Source organism: Dysidea avara, chromosome 12 (genome assembly GCF_963678975.1).
Source record: "Dysidea avara chromosome 12, odDysAvar1.4, whole genome shotgun sequence".
NCBI lineage: Eukaryota > Metazoa > Porifera > Demospongiae > Dictyoceratida > Dysideidae > Dysidea > Dysidea avara.
Genome location: NC_089283.1, coordinates 7741012 through 7760448, shown reverse-complemented (window position 1 = coordinate 7760448; position 19437 = coordinate 7741012). Strand labels below are relative to the sequence as shown.

The window sequence follows — 19437 nt, the reverse complement described above, 5'->3', positions numbered from 1 at the left end:
CAGCAGCTTCTAATCCATTACGAATACCTATGCCACAACCAAATAAATGTTTGATAGACTGAAATGAATTTTTAGCCAAAGACTTGTTCGACTTGGGTAAAACAATTGCCCAAAGTAGTGCCTGTTTTCTGTTGTTTTATCCAAACAGTTTGAGTATACAGTGAAACATTGGATATCTGGTTAGCTAAAGCCACTCTACCTGCTACAAGTGAAGCTAAGAACAGCAAACAAACGATGCTGCACTTTTTATTTCTTCAGGAAATTTGCCCAACCGTTATGAAACACTATACTTCACCTTTTAACTTGCATCTTGTTACGCTGTTGTTTGCTACTCGCCAGTGTCCATAACCAGTCCAGCCTCCAATTAGTGTAGGTGCTTTGTAACCCAGCTGTAACCAATAAACAGGTATTTGTAGCTTACACGAAATGCAAAATGCTCCACCTGTAACGACTAAACTTTTCGCGCACCGTAACTAGGATAGTCTATGACGTCACTATGTAAATAATACGGGCGTTTCCAATCCATGTTCGTGTATTATCTATGGTTATATTATAGATAATAGAGTAAAAGGGATAGGAAACGCAAGCGATTTCCGGTTTGATTTCCGTTACGCGTGACTTGAAAGGACAAGCCAGTTTTGTGCTCAAGCATGAGAATTAGTGTTCTAAGCAGCGTAATTAGTAACCCAAGTAGTTACCCAACAGACTACAGCGAGTATTTAGGCCTTTGTGAGAGATTTTGGCGAGAGAATTCAGACCGTAGATTTTGTAACAAAGCGTATCGCATTAACCGTGATTGTTACACGCCGTCATACTTTCGCTCATAGTACCTTCATGCCTCGTCCATACCGCTTCTTGTATAGCCGGTTCCATTTTCGAATCTTGTGGTAAGCTAGGCGTCACCAGTGGCGTAGCTATATACCATTGAGGCAGCTGTCTCGGTAAAAATTCTCAACAACAGGCTCATCTGAGCAGGCCTGAGTTTTGGTACCCCTGCTTTTCTACTCAAACGTTTATACTAGACAGCGTTACTGTATCACACATAATAGAATCTATGGCTGTAGTACCATGACACGGTGCTGGACCACTTTTCAGCTACTTGAATTTGTAAAAGATCGAGATACTCTAATAGAGCAGTCATCGTAATATACTCTAATAGAGCATTCAGTACAGATTAGCCACCGTTCTCATTACACTGCTTGGTCTGAATTATTTATGTTAACCGTATTAGTTTACTTTTTAAAAGTTCCAATGAGTCAACTGCATGGCATTGCATTGAGCTAATTGATCATCCAAATCAGTTACAATAAAAAATAGCCTCCACATGTCATTTCAAAGCAAATATTTTCAAAATTTTCCTTGAGGGAGCATGTCCCCAGACTCTCTATCTTAACATGCTTATAGCACATGCAGTTGATAATCACATGAAAGAGATAATCTCTGACTTAAATATCACATCAGATCAATAAAAGTATAGTGTGCACAACTATGACCTCTGTTGGAGTCCATGGATGGTCTGACCACTCAAACTATCTCTGGAGTAATTCAGTTTTTTTGTGCTGGTTGAATGCAATTAAACTAGTTTAATAAGCTGGAGCATTACTTATGACATGTAGAAAATCCATCCAACCAGAGTCAACCTGCAAATCGGTTGTAACACCCATACTTGAAAGCATTTGTTAATCAGTTGAGTCAGAAGCAGACCTTTCAATTAGGTCAATGTATAAACTTTGCCTCAGTAAAGATTTATTTCTGGCTACACCACTGTTCTTAGTACTTGGTCTCCCTTCCAACTTGACTGTATATTTAGTATAATTATTGTTTTAGCTCTCACATGTGTATGTTGTAGTAGTGGTACTGTTCATTATTATTTATAGTACTTGGTCGTATAATTACTATTGTTTACTGAGCAGTCAGCCCTGCTGGTGTGCTCAGGAATCACATAAGCACAAATACATTAGGTACAATAATATGATTGGAGTCTAGTCATAAATAGATCAGTATCTGCAATTTCAATTGTATCAGTTGGTAGTATGTTCCAGTCATTTATTTTTCTTGAGAAAAAGCTCACTGTTTTGGTATGCCGTGGTGGATGAGGTAGGTAAGTTACCTACCTCATCCACCACGGCATACCAAAACAGCACAAGATATAGTGAAGTTGATGGTATTGTCTTGTTGGTCATGTTTTTGGTAAGTAATAAGGAGGAGTTTGTAGTGATATCTATTGGTAGAGTATTTATACAATATTTGTAACCTAAATAATTTCCTACGAACTAGTATAGCAATAAGCTGCACAAACAGCAGTGTAGGTTTTCAGCTAGTTATAGCTAGATAAACACACCGTGCTCATTAACGTTTGCCTAAGGGCACATTTTATGTAGCTATGAATGCTACAGATGTGTTGAGTTGTACTACGATATGTGAACTGTAGGGGGTTACCCTTCACCCAAAATCCTTGATCCACCCCTGAAACTGACTCTATATATTATACCTGGGAAAGCAGACCTGAAATTTTAAGCAAACTGAAATGGAGAAAGCTAATAAATGACTGTTTAACACTTACAACAAAGTGCCCGGTAGTGACCAGGCTCAAGTCCATTGTTTCTTTTATACGTACGTTACAGCAAGACACACAAAGTATGCTTAATTAAATATGTACAACTACAGAAAATTGTTATTAGGTATCCCACAAGTTACAAACATCTGTCTGTTCCAGAAATAACAAAGGTGACAAAGATATAATATAGCCACCTGTATAGAATACTTTGTGGTGATGAAACTTTTGCTTCAATGCCTTATCAAATTGTATAAATTCATATGGTAATAGTCTTCGGCCACCCTCATCACATATTACCATTAAGCTTTGGAAACTTGTCAGTTTAGGAGAGTTTTCTATCAACACATTAATGCCCACAAAAGATATTGATGCTACTGACAGAACCACATGTATCAGTCCACCATGAGCTGAAACTGAGGTCATAAAGGTATCAGGGATAACTGTAGAATTTGAAGTGATAAACAACTGCTGCAAGTTAAGGTTATATGCAAGTGAGAGGGATACAAGAGAGAGATTGTGATTAACAATTCTGTAACACCTCAGCTGCTTACAACTGGCAAGAATGTCCACCACCATGGCAGAATATAGATTGTGTACTTCACAGTACCTCAGAGATGTAAAATAACTCAATGAAAGCTCACCATTCTCAATTGGTGCTTTTCTACAGCATTCGCATGAAGCACACAAGTAGTGCATTGCCAATGCCAATAACCTCGTACATTTCTGATACAAACAAACTAAGTTCTTTGTATGAACAATGTCTCTTACAGATGGTGTGATAATACAATAGTCTACTGCCAGGTGGGTAAGTGTCATTTTGCTTAGAATTTCCCACAACTGTATTTGACCTTCCACAGCTGAAACCGATATCCCTATCATGTTCAGTCCTTGTAAGTTGTGACAATAGCTAGCAACTGCATGTAGACCATGCAAGCTTGTCAAGGATTGGAAACACCCGTTAATTTTAAGTTGTTGAAGATTAGGACATGCAATGGCAATTTGTTCTAGATCATTTGGAAGTAAACGGTTGTGTTGGGCAACATCAAAGTGTGTCACACAATTAATATTATTAACAGTATTATAGAACTGTGGGAAGTAATCCAATAATGCCTTGGCCATGTATACAATCTTACTATCTCTACAGCAGTCAGTTAATTGTAAATAATCCAACCCCTGTATTCCACAATGTTTAGCTTGCACAAACGGAAGAACAACTGTTTGACCAAAATGGAGCTGAAACACTGGTGGAACTGAATAAAGATTAAGAGGTGTTTTACAACGTGAATAAATTTTTAACCAAGCAGTATGACCTGCTGGTACTTTTGAGTTCCACTGCTGCCAGTTTTCTATTAGCTTTTTTACCATTGGCATGTGATACACTGTGATGATGTTCAGCTTGGATGGCCTAAACTTTACTCCTGCCCAGTCTTTTAACAATTGAAGATACATCACTGGATTCAGATGTACTCTAACATAAAATGACAACTCTTGCAGTTTTAAACCAAGTTTCAGTAAATGATGTGCATGGGTGAACATACCAATATCTAATGTACACAAATGCTTCATGTGCTGTATAGCCTCTCCTAGTTGTGTTAGCTGGTCAGGACTCAACGTCCTTACTACTGGTAGACTGAGATGTCTTAAATTACTGCAGTATTGTAGCATTTTTGCGGGTGGTGCCCAGTATCCGGGAAAGGCTAGTCGTGTTATGTGTTCTCCACGCCTCTTCAACATATTCTTTACACAAGTCTCCTCACGGGTGTCGTAATAATCCCACACAAATTCATGCCATAGAGACGGTGTTTCGCAAACAGCTCTCAGTCTTTGTGAAACGCATAGTAGGTGTACTCTATCACGTGATGACAAGTACGAAACGATGATAACCAGTAGTTCTGTAGGAATAGTTAAGATGTGAAAGTCAATAAAGGACTGGTTTCGCTCCATCGGTAAGTATATCCTCGATCCTGTAAAACTAGTCTCACGTAGTACAGACCCCTATTTATCAACAATTAGAGATTATAGACCATGTGCGCACCAGGGCGTGGTACTTATTGGGTGGGTGTGGTAATAAACTGACAGCGGCGATTTCCGGATCACGCTGAATGCATTCTTGTGTCAGTATTCTGGTCTTATTAAACGGTGTTGCTATAGACCACGTGCGCACTAAGGCGTGGCACTTTATTACATCATCAAAATAACGCATCCGACGCATTTTATGCCTGCCAACGAAATTTTATTTTATTTTTATTTATTTATTTATTAATGCTTTATAGTACACACATACAATCATAAGCTTAGGTACACACACAGATACAAGAATTGACAATACACATGGTGTACTAAAGGACTGTAGGCTTGTTCCTACAGCCAAAAGTAGTAATTATAAAATAATAATAAAAGAACACATGATAAATTGTCTAAGACGGTGTGTAGTTAATTATTAATGCATGCTAATACGAAGGAACGTGCTAAAAGATTAGATACAGTAGTACTGGTATAAAGTAAGTTACTGGGTAAAAGTATATATATATATAGACTATATATATAATAATTATAGAGTCAACTATCAATTAACGTGCACTATGTTTTTCGAACAGCTGCCACTCACTTCATGGAAATCCAACAGCATACCACAAAGTAGCCTACACTAAGCAGCAATTATCATCCTCCAATAATCAGGTATGTAGGATTAATAGCGTGAGAGCTGCAGCCAATAGTATGCAAGGTCCGATAAATTCCTAGTTCGAACAAAACCATCCATTTACGAACATTGCCTTTTGGGAGTGTCTATTTTACGGACCGGACCGGACCGGACTGTCGGACCGGAAGTTCCTGTTTAGCAAGCTAAGTGTTTAATACGTTCAAGTCTATTTTACGGACCAGATCTAGACTAGAAATAGTCTGTGTGCCAGCCCACGAGCATTTTGCCAGCTCTGTCGTGCCCCGATGATTGTTACAGTAGCTTCGCATTGGTCTGGTCACTCTCGTACTGGGTGTACGTATCTAGCTAGCTATAGTCATGCAAAAGCCATTTTAACTACAGTAACTGTAGCTTACAGTAAATAGCAACCTCGATAGCGGGTGAAGCTTGCTCGTTCATATCAGAGACGACGGTTATCTTAGAAACCTTGCTAGCTAATGCCCTTAGCTACCTGGCAGCAGCAAACGTTTTGCTGATTATGATTATGATTATGTACTTTGTCGAGACAGCATAGCTGATAATTGACCCAGGTAATTACAAACAAAAGAAAACATTTAACACATACATGCATACATAAAATTATTTACTGTGTGATGACAAGGTGGTTGGTAAAAATTTCTGTGGATTGCTCTTCAATAAAGTTGTTAGGTAGAGTGTTCCATTCTCTTAAAGTATTCGGAAAGAAACTTTTCTGATACGATACAGTGGGACTGACTGGGATGATAAATCGATGTTGATGAAGCTGTCTAGTTGGATACTGAGTTGGTGAGAAATAAGATGGTAGCTGTATGGAAGGAGTAAGCTGATGAACAATTTTGTGAAATTGGCTTAACCTATTAATATGTCTTCTCTCTTGTAGGGTTGGCCATTCAAGGAAGTTCAACATATCTGTCACACTACTGTACCAACTAAAATCAGAAAGGACCCATCTTGCAGCACGTCGTTGGATTTTTTCTATGTCATATATTAAGTATTCATGATAAGGGTCCCAGACACAAGCTGCATACTCTATAACAATGGCCTTATAATGGTAATGTAGGCATTTTGCTTGACATTACTACTACATTTACTTAAGTTGCGCCGAAGAGAATTTAAGGATCTGCTTGCTTTAATGCACATAGCTTGAATATGATGTAACCATTGCATGCTTTCATGAAAAATAAGTCCCAGGTATCGATGTTGTTCTGTTACTTGAAGAGTTTCGTCATTTAAATTATAGTTATAATTAATGGGAGATGTTGATCTTGTACACCTTAATACTACACATTTGTCAATGTTCAATTGCATCTGACACTTTTTAGTCCAGTTAAGAATGGTACTGAGGTCTCTTTGAAGGCACAGTGAATCTTCTAAGGAATCAATTATCCTATACATAATGCAATCATCAGCAAATAGCCGAACAATTGAGGAAATATATTCATCAATGTCATTAATGTACAACAAAAACATGAGAGGTCCCAATACGGTTTCTTGTGGAACTCCAGACTTTACGGGTAGTTTATTTGACACATGATTTTCTAGAGTTACTTGTTGGTTTCTTTTAGTCAGCCATTGCTCTATCCATTTAACAAGGTTACCAGTAATTCCATAGTGCTTTAGTTTGTTTAATAGCCGTCTATGTGGCACTTTATCAAAGGCTTTGCAAAAATCTAAAAAGATCAGATCTACTTGTTTCTTTTCGTCCATAGCTTAAAGAATGTCATCGGTTAGTAGCAGTAGCTGACTTTGACTGGAATGAGAAGGCCTGAAACCGTGTTGATGCTTATTAATGATGTTACATGTATGTACACTGTGGTATTGTGCATGAATCAGACTTAGGTAATATTTAACAAGTCAAACATTTAAAAGACTTGCACACATGTCCTTTCCATCTGGTGTTACACACACATTGTGAACCATCTTGAGCTCTGCCAGAAAGCTCTTTTGTTTCATTTTGATATACCAGTATGCAATGCCGCATGGTCAGATTTCCAGTCCTCTGTGTAGAATTATACAAATCAATGTCACATGAAAATGTTACAGTATAGGTTACTGTGTAATATTACAGCAGTGTTTTATAGGCTAGCATGCTATAGCTACGTACGTAAAACACAATTGAAAATATTATAAAAAAGGCTATAGCTATTATTTTTGACTGACCAATTTTCCTTGATCTGTATCAGAAGAAAAAGTATTAATCAATGCTGGATCAGTCTGCCGTTGGTTACACACTGAAACAATGTTTTGGCTCCGGCATGCAGCAATAACTAACTGTCCTGAAAAATTTCATGCTCAACAGCTCAGTGACACCTAGCTATAGCTATAGGCAATAACTAGCAACAAATAACTACAGTGGGAGTTTACTTTCGCGGATTACACTCTTATAGGCTTAAAAAATGTGCCTCCCCAGAGACGTCACACATGGCCTTGTACACTTACTTAATTAATCTTAATTATTAGTTTAATAGAATGTACAGTATGCATGTGATTGTACCTTTTGGGGATTTTCACCCCCTGGGAAAACCAGCTGAGCTGACTTTCCAGTAGCTATCTAATCTTAAATCTACATGGCTAATCTGCAATCTCTGTCCCCGAATCACCTGCTCTCGCCTGTACTAAAGCTTTAAATTAACCAGTCTTAGACTCTACGACTTCGTGTGCGGCCACTAAATCTTCACTCTTGTCCACTTCGAAACAATGACACACTACATTATACTGAGATAGCTACTGAACTCCACTAGCTCTGATGAGGCCCGAAAACCCGCGAAAACATCAGTTCTCACAAGCTTTCAGCCTTTAGAGCTTTGCACACGGAATTTAAAAAACACGCACGATCATGGAAATATCGATCCACGTGCACGCATGCCTTCATTATAACTCTTCAGGTCTGGTCCGTAAAATAGACCTGCTAAACACCTAGCTTGCTAAGCAGAAACTTCCGGTCCGTAAAATAGACACCCCCCGTTTTACTACCAGATAGGCGCAATCTGTGAATTTGCGTAGTTTATCAATTGCGCTGCACATTTTGTGAATTCATAAAATGCGCAACAATTTATAAATTGTTGCACAATTTGTGAACTACCGTAAGCAGTAGTGGCATGATATAGGACCAAGTGCCCTTAAATACTTCCATGTATCCAGGGTATACAAGTATACACGCATATATATACTGCAGTGCTGCATTGATGTGGACAGGGTACACTAGACCAAATTAAAGTTCATACTGGTATACACGGGTATACGTGGGTATAAACAGGTATACATGGGTATACAATGACATAAACAATGTAGGTATACACTGGTATACACTGACATACTACTAGGGGTATACCTATTAGAGTAAGCCACCTATGTTTGACCACCATCGGTTCGGACGCGATTTTTCCCATGTATTGTGACTGTTCTATTAGAGTGTTTCGATCTGCCTATCGTCCTGGACATTTTGGAGAGAAACTTTTGACATTTTTAAGACAGGGAATAGTCAAACCCCATTTAAGTGGATTTGGATTGTGTATAGGGCCCCGTCGATTTCGCCAGCAAACTTTTTGGCATAATGGGTGGGTAAAAGCAATAAGCAAAATGCTGGCATAATAGGTGCAATTTTTGTGAAGTGGACATAAAATTGCTCAAAAGATCGAGATACTCTAATAGAACAGTCAGACGCGCTAATATATCGACAGTGCATAGCTAATTGTTACTGCACTGTTAAAAATGGGTTGTGCCTGACACATGCATATCGTGTGGTAGCCACACGCCCACCTGCTCACACGTATCAGTGTGACGGTCACGCGATTCAATTTTGTGTGGCTGCCACACCAGTCCGTGTGCGGTATCCAGTCTAGCGTGTGGCTGGTACACACAAGCCACAAGGTGGTGTGAACTGGAGGGATGATTCTTGACCAGTCCGAAAGTGGAGCAATCGCTGTGAGAGGTATGTTTCAATGTATGTGCTGGGTTGCACACTTTATACACATGCACTCCGGAGGCCCAGTGACTCCTTTGCGACACTCCATACCAGTTTTAGTTCCAGTACATATGAAACTATCTTCTTTATGGTAGCCTCGATGGTAGCGACTTTAAACCTTACGCAAATTTCTGTGATTGAACTGACACGCGCGCTATTTGGAATCTTGAAAGTTTTTGGAATCACATGGTCAACCTTATAATTACCACAGCTAAAGGTAGTGTATACTACATCACTGCTACACAGGCCCTAATTCCTGCTGAAGTATAGAAAATATGTACGATGATGGCTAGATATGACCTTGTGTGCACTATGCAGCAAAGCTACGGCTTCAGGTTTCACAGTGGTTTAGGGCAAAAGTATTGAGTATAAATCTTCCCTAAATGGAATAACTCACCATGGCACAAGTATGTTATGTACTTTTTACCTAAGTACTATATCTTTCAGTGATTCCTTCAATTCGTATTAGCATTAAAATATTTTTCTGAGCATATATAGAATGTATATATTCATATATAGAATGTATATATTTTTGCCCTCATAAATTGGTGGATGTATTATTTTTAATGATGTAATAAAGTGCCATGCCTTAGTGCACACAAGGTCTATAGGAGATACTGAGAAACTATAATAACAGCCTGTACTTGGGTGTTAAATTATGGGATATTATATTTTATGTTTTAAAAGATACAGGAAACGGCCCTAAAGGCATGCCCATTCAGCACACTGTAACAATATGCTAAGATATGTTCTGTTTAAAAGGTTTTGCCTATACCTACACCTACAAACAGAACCTACAGAACAGAATAGAACAATGAGAGCCTAGGTAAATTACAAACAGTGGACACCCTGGACTCAGCAAGTACGTGGTCAGCTGGAACAGGGAATGCAGGGTGTCCAGAGCTTGACATCTGGAGTCACGGATACACATGATTGAAGACTTGAGCAATAACTAACCAATTCTTCTTTGTATTAACTGTTTGGGAGGCTCCCCTACGAGTCTTTTGCGATAAAGCTCACTAAAGTCCCTAGTAAGAGAAGAGACACGCAAATAAGAGAAAATGAAAAGGACACAACCTGTGCAGGCCTGGTACACAAGGCCTATGATATATCTACAGTGTATATATTGGCTTGAAAGTGAGCCATGCAAATGGGCTGATGTACTGGTATATTGTTAATTGGTTCAAAGCAGTATCATTTAGGGAAGTTTTTGACTGAAGCTTTAAGACTACAGCTTCTCATTTTGTTGTGAGTTAAGTATAATCTATTTTCAACTTTTCTTCAAGATTATACACTATCGTAACCTCTAAAGCCTGTAACAAGCTGTAAGCTCAATTTCATTCTTATTTTTGTGTATACAGTAAGTATGCTGTAAATTTCTAGAGCAAAGTACTTCTATAGGTTCAGTAAAGCATGATATGTCGTATGCAAACCCTATTGTTGGCTTGCAAGTCAATGTTTGGCCCTTCTTAGGCTCCACCTCATTGTTGACAAGTGTAGTCCACCAGCCAGATATATTTCAACCAGGTGCATGCTATATAGCCAGCCAAATACTGGCTACATAGTGTGTTATGTATAATTATACTATAGCTAGTCCTACCCCAGGAGAATTATGCCTGCGATGACTCTCATGTAGCACACAGATGATTCCCAGTTCTGGTTAACCAGGTATAGGCATGTGGTAGCTGAAGGCATTGTCTTTTGTGTGACAGTGTGTGTGTGTGTGTGTGTGTGCGTGCGTGCATGCATGCGTTCGTGCATGCGTGCACATGTGTGTGTGTATGTGTGCGCACGCTGTGTGCACACGAGTGTGTTAGGCTTTGCTTTGTTAGTGTAGAGGCTGACTAAGAAGTTGATAGGAATGCATTCTATTACATGAATATTTTACTGATGTGGACGATCTAATTAGCCATAGTGTACCCACTGCTTTCATTGACCACTACCTATATGGCTGCGCATAGCTATGATCATTTTATCATGTCTGAGGTCATTACTCTATATAAAAATATATTTTCATGCTCATATATATACCAACTGCATGCATGCACAGATTGCCCACAATCACATTTGCTGTGTGTTTCTTCCGATTCTTCGCAGCTAACAACGAGGAAGATTGAAGGAAGCCGGCTATGACACTAGCTTAGTTAAATATTCCGCATATTGTTACTCATAAGAAAGGGGCCTAAACAGACAGAGAAAGAAAGAAGATTTTAACTTTTTCTCCATTACTGACTGCATTTTTACCGGCTATATGACTGTATGCTTCACTGGGTAGCTAGATTCTTTCTGTTGACATGTAGCTAGCACTGCAATCACCCTTGACTGCAATCCATTGTATTTCTTCGATCCAGATCTTTTGGAAAGTATAAAAACTCAATCCACTTCCTTTCGCACATAGATTAGAACAATTCACAGCACAACACTCGCCGCGTCCGGCCTAGTTTGGCATCTGGCAGAGCAGCGGTAACACGTGTCTTAAATTAGTGAGAGCTAGGCACTTAGAAATAATTACCATGCCCTCTGATAAGCACTGTAGCGATACTAACAACAGTCCGTTTATGATAACAATACTTAACACAACCAATGCAAAATATATAATTCACAAAAATATAGTCCACAAAATAAAACACTAAAATCATTGAATATACCAAATGATTTATTGAATATACCAAATACTTCATTGAACATATCAAATAATTCATTGAATATACCAAATAATTCATTGCAGATACCAAATAATTCATTGCACATACCAAATAATTCATTGCAGATACCAAATAATTCATTGCACATACCAAATAATTCATTGCACATACCAAATAATTCATTGCACATACCAAATAATTCATTGCACATACCAAATAATTCATTGCACATACCAAATAATTCATTGAACATACCAAATAATTCATTGAACATACCAAATAATTCATTGAACATATCAAAAAATCATTTAGAAACAAATTGCCTACCATAATGCTCCACATATCTGCTTTTCTTACACTCCATTAGTAAAAACAATTGTGTACTACAGTTGTAATCTTTGTGGTGAGGACTTTTACAGTTTCTTCAACTTTAATACCATATAGCCGGAAAGTTTGGAGGGGGGAAACTTTGGTGAATTTGCCAAGATAGGATTTTGGTGAGAACAAAGTTTGGTGAATTTGTTGAGCTAATACAAATTTTTATTGGACAGACGATTTGGCAGATTTTAGTTTGGCGAAACATTATTTACTCGCCAAATTCGCCAAACTTTCCGGCTATACGGTACAATCCATGTTTTTGACTTAGCACAGATGTGTGTAATATAATTATCATGATAGTACAATACAATTGTATACTACCATTATCACAATAATAATAATATTGTTATTCACTATCACAATGATCGATAGACACAACCATTGCTCAGCTCTACTGAACTCGATGGTTTTAAACACAATATGCTGTGTGGTGGGCATTAAATAGAACCTTTGAGTGAGCAATTTCTAGCATGCCTATCAAGACACACGGTAGTATGTCGTGCGGCCCAAGAAGCCGGCGCGTAACACCCGTGAGTATATTGACAGGAAGAAAGAAAACGCAATTTTCGCACCTCCATAGCTATGTTCTGCCTTGATGAAACACGACGATTTTTGCTGTGAACACTTCCTCCACCTTCAGCACTCCACATTCCAAATTTGAGCGAAATCGCTTCAAGCGTTCCCGAGATATGCGACTTCAAAAATTGGCTTAGTTTCTTCGTTTTTTTTCTTATTTTTCTTCCTCTTTTCGCACACTTACAAAAACTGCTATAAAACACGAACACCATATCCGATCGCCTTGAAATTTGGCACACAGAAGGGGGGTATAAAGGCGCATCTCTGTACCAACTTTGGCTGGAATACGATAAACAGGCAAAGAGTTATGAGCGATTATTCACGAAAAATAACACCAATATGTTGTCACACCTACAGGGTAAACCGCGTATGGGAAGAAGCTGAAAATCGGTGGGTGAATAGGTTAACTATTGAACCTCAAACCTTTTGTGGTTTGAAAGAAATCGAGCTAAAAACCAGGAAGATAAAACGAATTTTTTCACGAACAGAGTAGTTAATTTGTGGAATTCTCTTCCAGCAGATGTTATTTCTGCACCAACCGTGGCATTGTTTAAGAAGAATCTCGATGATTTATGGAGAGCAACAAGATATGGGCACTCTCAAAGGCCTGCGGCCTAGCTTGACAGTCTTGTACTGCCAAGCAATTTTTGTCCATTAATAATAATAATAATAATAATAATAATAAAACGAAAAAAACCAACAGTGTGTAACAATTATGCAATCGAGATTAGCTAATAAAAAACGACTGCTTGCCACGCCTACCAGGTAAACCGCTTGGGGTAATGCTTTGAAAATCGCTGTACAGATGGAGTTATCATCTTAGAAAGGCTCTTCAATGGTGTAGAAGAATCAGACTTAAAGCCACGGAGTTATAACACGAAATCCAACTTGGTGTAGCAAGTGCGAGATCGAGATACTCTAATAGAGCAGTCATCCTAATAGAGCAGCCATCCCAATAGAGCAATCACCCGAAGAGGATTCAAGAGATCAGCTAGAAACAAGTAACCTGTCTAGAGAAGCTGTCCCAACACTGTGTATGAAGAAATAATTATGCTGATTTAGACCAAAATCATGTGTGAAACTGTCATATTTGAGACTTTACCTAGTACTCTGAAATCATGAACCGTGCTCTGGATAACAATCAGATGTATCTTGGAGTTCCTGTGGAATGCTTACTCCTATGCAGTGGCAGAGGAAATAGTTGTTGTGAGGGGTGGTTGACCATAGCATAGAATCTCTGGAAGCAGGGAGTCTGGGGGCTGTGCCCCCCAGAAGCTGTAGCCATTGTAGCATCTACAATAACTCAAACTTCACCAGAATTAATCTATATGGGCACAATTTGAAGCTAAAACACCAGTTCTTTGTAATCAAAAGTATTTAAAACTGATTATTTGCAGTTTAGGAAATGTTGACCATAGTACAAAATAGCCTATATAAGACAACTGGAAACACTTATTGCAGTGGCAATACACCAACTCTCAAGGAAGAGGTCAGTGGTTCGATTCCCACTATATGCAAAATCTTTTTTCATTTTAAAACCACTTGTAGGAACACCTTTTTATGAAGTGTTTTGACTGCTCTATTAGGGTATTTGAGCATTTTATTAGAGTATATAAGCCTCCCCTCCACAGACCGAGGGGGCTCCAGCCCCCCCTCCACAGACCGAGGGGGCTCCAGCCCCCCTTCCACCACCTGTGTTCCTATGGATCTGCAATGCTTTCTTTTCCTGCTAAATCATCCTTTTGCCAATGCACAGTGCTATATATACTACCTCAAAAATTCACTGAGATCAGATATATGACACTGTGGTCACATAAATTGCTCTGCATGTATGGTCAATATAACACTATTTTTTGTTTCATGCACTCAAAGTTCCTTAATATCCACCATTTTAGGCAACGAACAATCTGATGCCCATATAATTTTTAAGTTTAAAATGAAGTATGGAAGTGATCAAAGTAGTGAAACAAGAGATGAACGATAGTATTACAGTATAGCTTGGTGGAAAATCCCTACATTGGCATGTTATTATAACAATGATTTTGTTCAATGCCAAAGTAGGGATTGTTCCCTATGCTGTAGTAACATCATTCATCTCTTCTTTCACTAATTGTTATCCCCCAGGCCATATCTATTTGAAAAGTTGTTGCTTGAATTCATTTATGGGTCCGTCAATAGGCAAAAAAAAACAAAAAAAACAAAACAACAACAACAACAACAATAACAACAAAAACAACAACAACAACAACAGCAGCTTCAGAAATGTAAAAATATTATATGTAAATATGTGTAGCTACTGCACTGTCTGCAGATATGTCAAATACTTTCTAGTTACAAGCTACATAGCTAGCTAGCTATTGTAAAGGGAAAGAAATGTAGCTATAGTAGCTAGCTACATGTAGCCCAATGAGTCATGGGCAAGACTGAAGTATATAGCTATAAATTATGCTATATGTTAATCAAGTAGTATAGAGGTACACTGGTTTTAAGGGAATTATAGATAACGTTACCTTTCGAGATTTTATACACTGACTGTTCTATTAGAGTATCTCAATCATTTTACACAAATTAAATTCTAGGCGTCACATGATCTTAATTTTTTTTTCTTATTTAAAATCTGTGCAAAATTTGGTCATTCAGGTCCAGAATTTTCAAATAGGAATGGCCTTATATCCCCACTTGATTTTTAAAGTAATAATTTTTAATATAGTAGTTTGTTTGGTTAGAGCATACTGCTATACACATTTTACTTTTCTATTAGGGTGACTGCTGTACTAGAGTACATCGTCATCTACCAGGGGTTGTCACTTTTCATATTATCACTACATTAGCATTATGAATTAATGCAGCTAGACCAATAACAATGGTGTGTGTCATCATGATCGAGTAGGTGTAATCTCGGTGCTTGATCATTATTAATCAACCTGCAAGATCGTGATAATAGACGTGGTCTTGAAAGTTACAGGTATCTACCGAGTGTATGTATTAAATAAGTTTGCAGCATCCAAATATGCTGTTCAAGGAAAGTGTCGATAGGGAAAATTATTGCCTCAATATGGTTTCATGTCATGAAGAAGGATGAATGATTGAAGATAAAAGGAAAGACAAGGCACAGAGGACACACACTTGTTGGAACCCCAAAGGCATATCCCACTGGTGAGTTTGTTATTGTGGCGTAAAATGGTGGCCGTGTGCTGCTCCGTTTGGCCTCCAGCACAACTGTGTTCAGGCAGGCTAGCACGCAGGCAGATGAAAATTCGAGTTTCTGTGATTTTTTTTAAAAATTCTATATCCGGCTGCCTGTAAAAATGTTTTCTTGTTTTAAATGTTAGATGGACTAATACCATTCAGTAAAGGTGATTTTTTTCACATAAGATGTCTCTAGAATGATTTTTAAAGGTGAAATTTAGGTGATGCATGTCACTCCCTACGGAAACGGTGCTACCATACTGTTTGATACACTAAGTTGCGCTCAAATTGGTGTCGATAGTTTCAAAACTAATATTCATGCATGGACACACACACACATCTGACACAATGCCACTATCATCAAAAGTTTTGAAACACAGAGAAACTTACATCTAATACATAAATAAATTCATACAAAAAGAGCCAACCTGTGAAAAAGTGCGGCCTTCAATAGCTTGGGTGACAAAAGTTGTGAAAGTAAAAATGACAGCCAAGAAATGATTGCAATGATGTTGATCATAACAAATTTTAAGTATTAACAAATTAACATTATTGCAGCAATTTCTTGGCCACCACCTTTAACTTCACAACTTTTCTACCAAGATTGCCAAGGGCCACATCCTTGTTCTACACTTGGCTATTTTGTGTGAATTTCACCTCTTTGTATTTCACAAGGCTCCTGTTTGTTTTTATCTTATAGCATTGCCTTTCTTATGTTAAATACAGTTATGTACATATACAAAAAATTAATGTAGCACTAAAAGAGTAGTCTTGAAAATGAAATAATATATATAGCAATTGGCCATGGCTTACCTCAAGCTATATTTGTCTCTTTCCCACTCCCATATATTATATGTGCACATACTATAAAATTTTAATTCATGAACTATATATACATATATTGGATTGTGTTCATTCATTTTTGGTAATCACAGCTGGTCAGAGAAGCCAAGAAATCTCACATGATGTTTCACCTAAGAAGACAAAAATTTGGTGTAATCCCATCTTCATTTACTGTTTGGTACTTCTCTCTCTTTCACTTTCATTTGCTTCATTCTTTATATGTATTCCATTAGCTAGAGAGGTAGCCAATTTGCGACTCCAAATAACTCAGGATAATATTGATTTTGTTTCTTCTGAAAATCACAGCAGTAATTTGAAGTTATTACCAGCAGGAGCTTATGAGCCAGCAGCAGGAGTACTAGCTTATGAGCAGCCAGTTCGTAAAATCTTATCACCAGCAAAAGCAAGTCATGCTAAAACTCATTACAATAAATCATTATCTAATCCAATGTTAACCGTGGACACTGATGATAACATTGCTTCAGATTGTTGTGAAGTAGCACCTGTTACCCTAAACATACCTGGCATTACTGAGAAACTGAAGCATAATGAGAGCTGGAGGAGTTCACCCTTTTATGCTTTTGAAGGAGGATATCTACTGTATGTGTCTATTAATACCACTCATGTCTATAATAAGAGCACGAGTCATATACCTCTCACTGTGCACCTCATGAAAGGTCCTCATGATGATAAATTACAGCGATTGGGTTATTGGCCTATGAGAGGAACCTTTATAATAGACTTAGTTTATGATTTCGATAACAAACACCAGGCTTATAGTTGTACACTGTGTGCCTATAAAGTCACTGGTAACAAAAGGGAAGCACATTTGAAATTGTCACAGTTTATATCCCATGAAAAGTTATTGCATCAGAATAGCTCTATCTATTTTGAAAATGACACTCTGTATTTTCATTTTTCTTTCATAACGACTAGTATTTTCCACTCAAAACACACCGAAAGCATTCTTCTATTTAAATATTTAGTACTGTATTATAATTTAGAAGTGATGAGCATGATGATAACCACCATTTTACTTTGCAAATCTTTTCTTTACCTACAAGTATTTTGTGCTTTGCTACTGGTCACTTTTAAATATGATTTTTAATCACTTAATAATCATCATCCAGCTACGTGGAGCTATCATGTTAAAGAATATAGGCAAACCACTCTTGGTAGTCTACTCCCTTCAGATAGCTGATACTATATTGCGCATGGTGAGTCACTATGCAAAGGTTGATGATACTAATATGGACATACCAATGTCACTGCATTATATGCTACGACGACTATTAATAGTTTCTGTTTGGAACTTCTTTGGAAATACTGCAAGCATTATGTTAATGATTAATCAACTGTTTTATTACTTACCTACAGGAATAAGAAATAATGGATTTGTTTGTTATGGTGATGATGAATCTAGTACATTTACTGTTCTATTCACCATGTGTATTTTGTGGAGTACAATTTATTGTGCAGACGTTTTACATTTTTGGTATTATTTGTAAACATCAAACATATCTATTAAATTGTTTTTGTTTACTGTACAATGTACATTTTTTAAATGTGTATATGTGTTACATGCCATTGGCCATGATAGCTTAGTACATGTGTAGCAAAAATCTGCAGGGAAAATATCATTGTTTCGTTTGCATACAATCTTTGCTATACAATCTTGTCAGGGACCTCTTAATCAAAGCATGAAAGTTTGGTGTGATTTATCAGCATGTGAAACAGTGTAGTAGATAAAAGTTGCCATGCAACCAATAACTGAACAATATCATACAGGGTGGTGGTACTGTATAGAATCCAAACTCATTGGACCCGGGGTAAGTTTGAAACCCATTCATTTATATACAGAACTCCATTCAAGTACTCTAATAGAACATACACCTTCATAAAATTCTCTAATAGAACAGTCATTTCCACAGCTTGGATAATCAATTACCGGATCATAGTGTAGTGGGAAATGTTTGGACTGTAATATCACTAAACAACAGTATAACCAGAAAATACTTTCGGAGTGACCCCATACCCTTCCAACAAGTTTCTGTAAAAAAATTATGTAACTTCTTGAAATTGTATTTGGTGGCAATTTTATGTTTGGCCTTATAAATACCATGTAGACAGTTTGTTGACCATGACCAGTACAAATGCTACTCACTGTGGCTATGCAACAATACAGCTGTTATTTAGAAATAAGGCCCTAATTTACTCAGGGAGGTTAGGTCCTCCAAACTTTTTTTACTTACGAAGATCATGGTACTCTAATAGGGCAGTCACATATTGAGTCCTTATGCTTAAAATTGAATTGTCTGGCACTCGTGTCATGTAAATTTATATTACTTTTCTATTTAATATTGCTTTGAGATGTTACAGTATTAATTATTCCATGATAGGTCTATAGGTCTGGTGTGACAAGAGATGTCCAGCTGGAAGCGAATAGCCTAACAATGTGGGTAATGAATTTACAGAATTATAGGCTTTGATTTCCCACCACAAATCAATCAAAACAATTATACTAGTTGACTCTTGTACAATGCAATCATAGCAGTTGGACAACATCAGCCAACTCAAAACAGTATACATGTACATGAATTACTTA

At 37.6% G+C, this 19437-nt stretch overlaps 1 protein-coding gene across 1 annotated transcript; it reads left to right on the top strand.

Moving 5' to 3' along the window:
* The first annotated feature begins 9001 nt into the window (after nt 1-9001).
* On the top strand, nt 9002-18426 carry LOC136240827 (uncharacterized). The gene is made up of 2 exons (XM_066031885.1): nt 9002-9168; nt 16925-18426. Exons 1-2 carry the CDS (start codon nt 9126-9128, stop codon nt 17938-17940), a joined length of 1059 nt encoding a protein of 352 aa, XP_065887957.1. The 5' UTR covers nt 9002-9125; the 3' UTR covers nt 17941-18426.
* Nucleotides 18427-19437: the final 1011 nt, after the last annotated feature.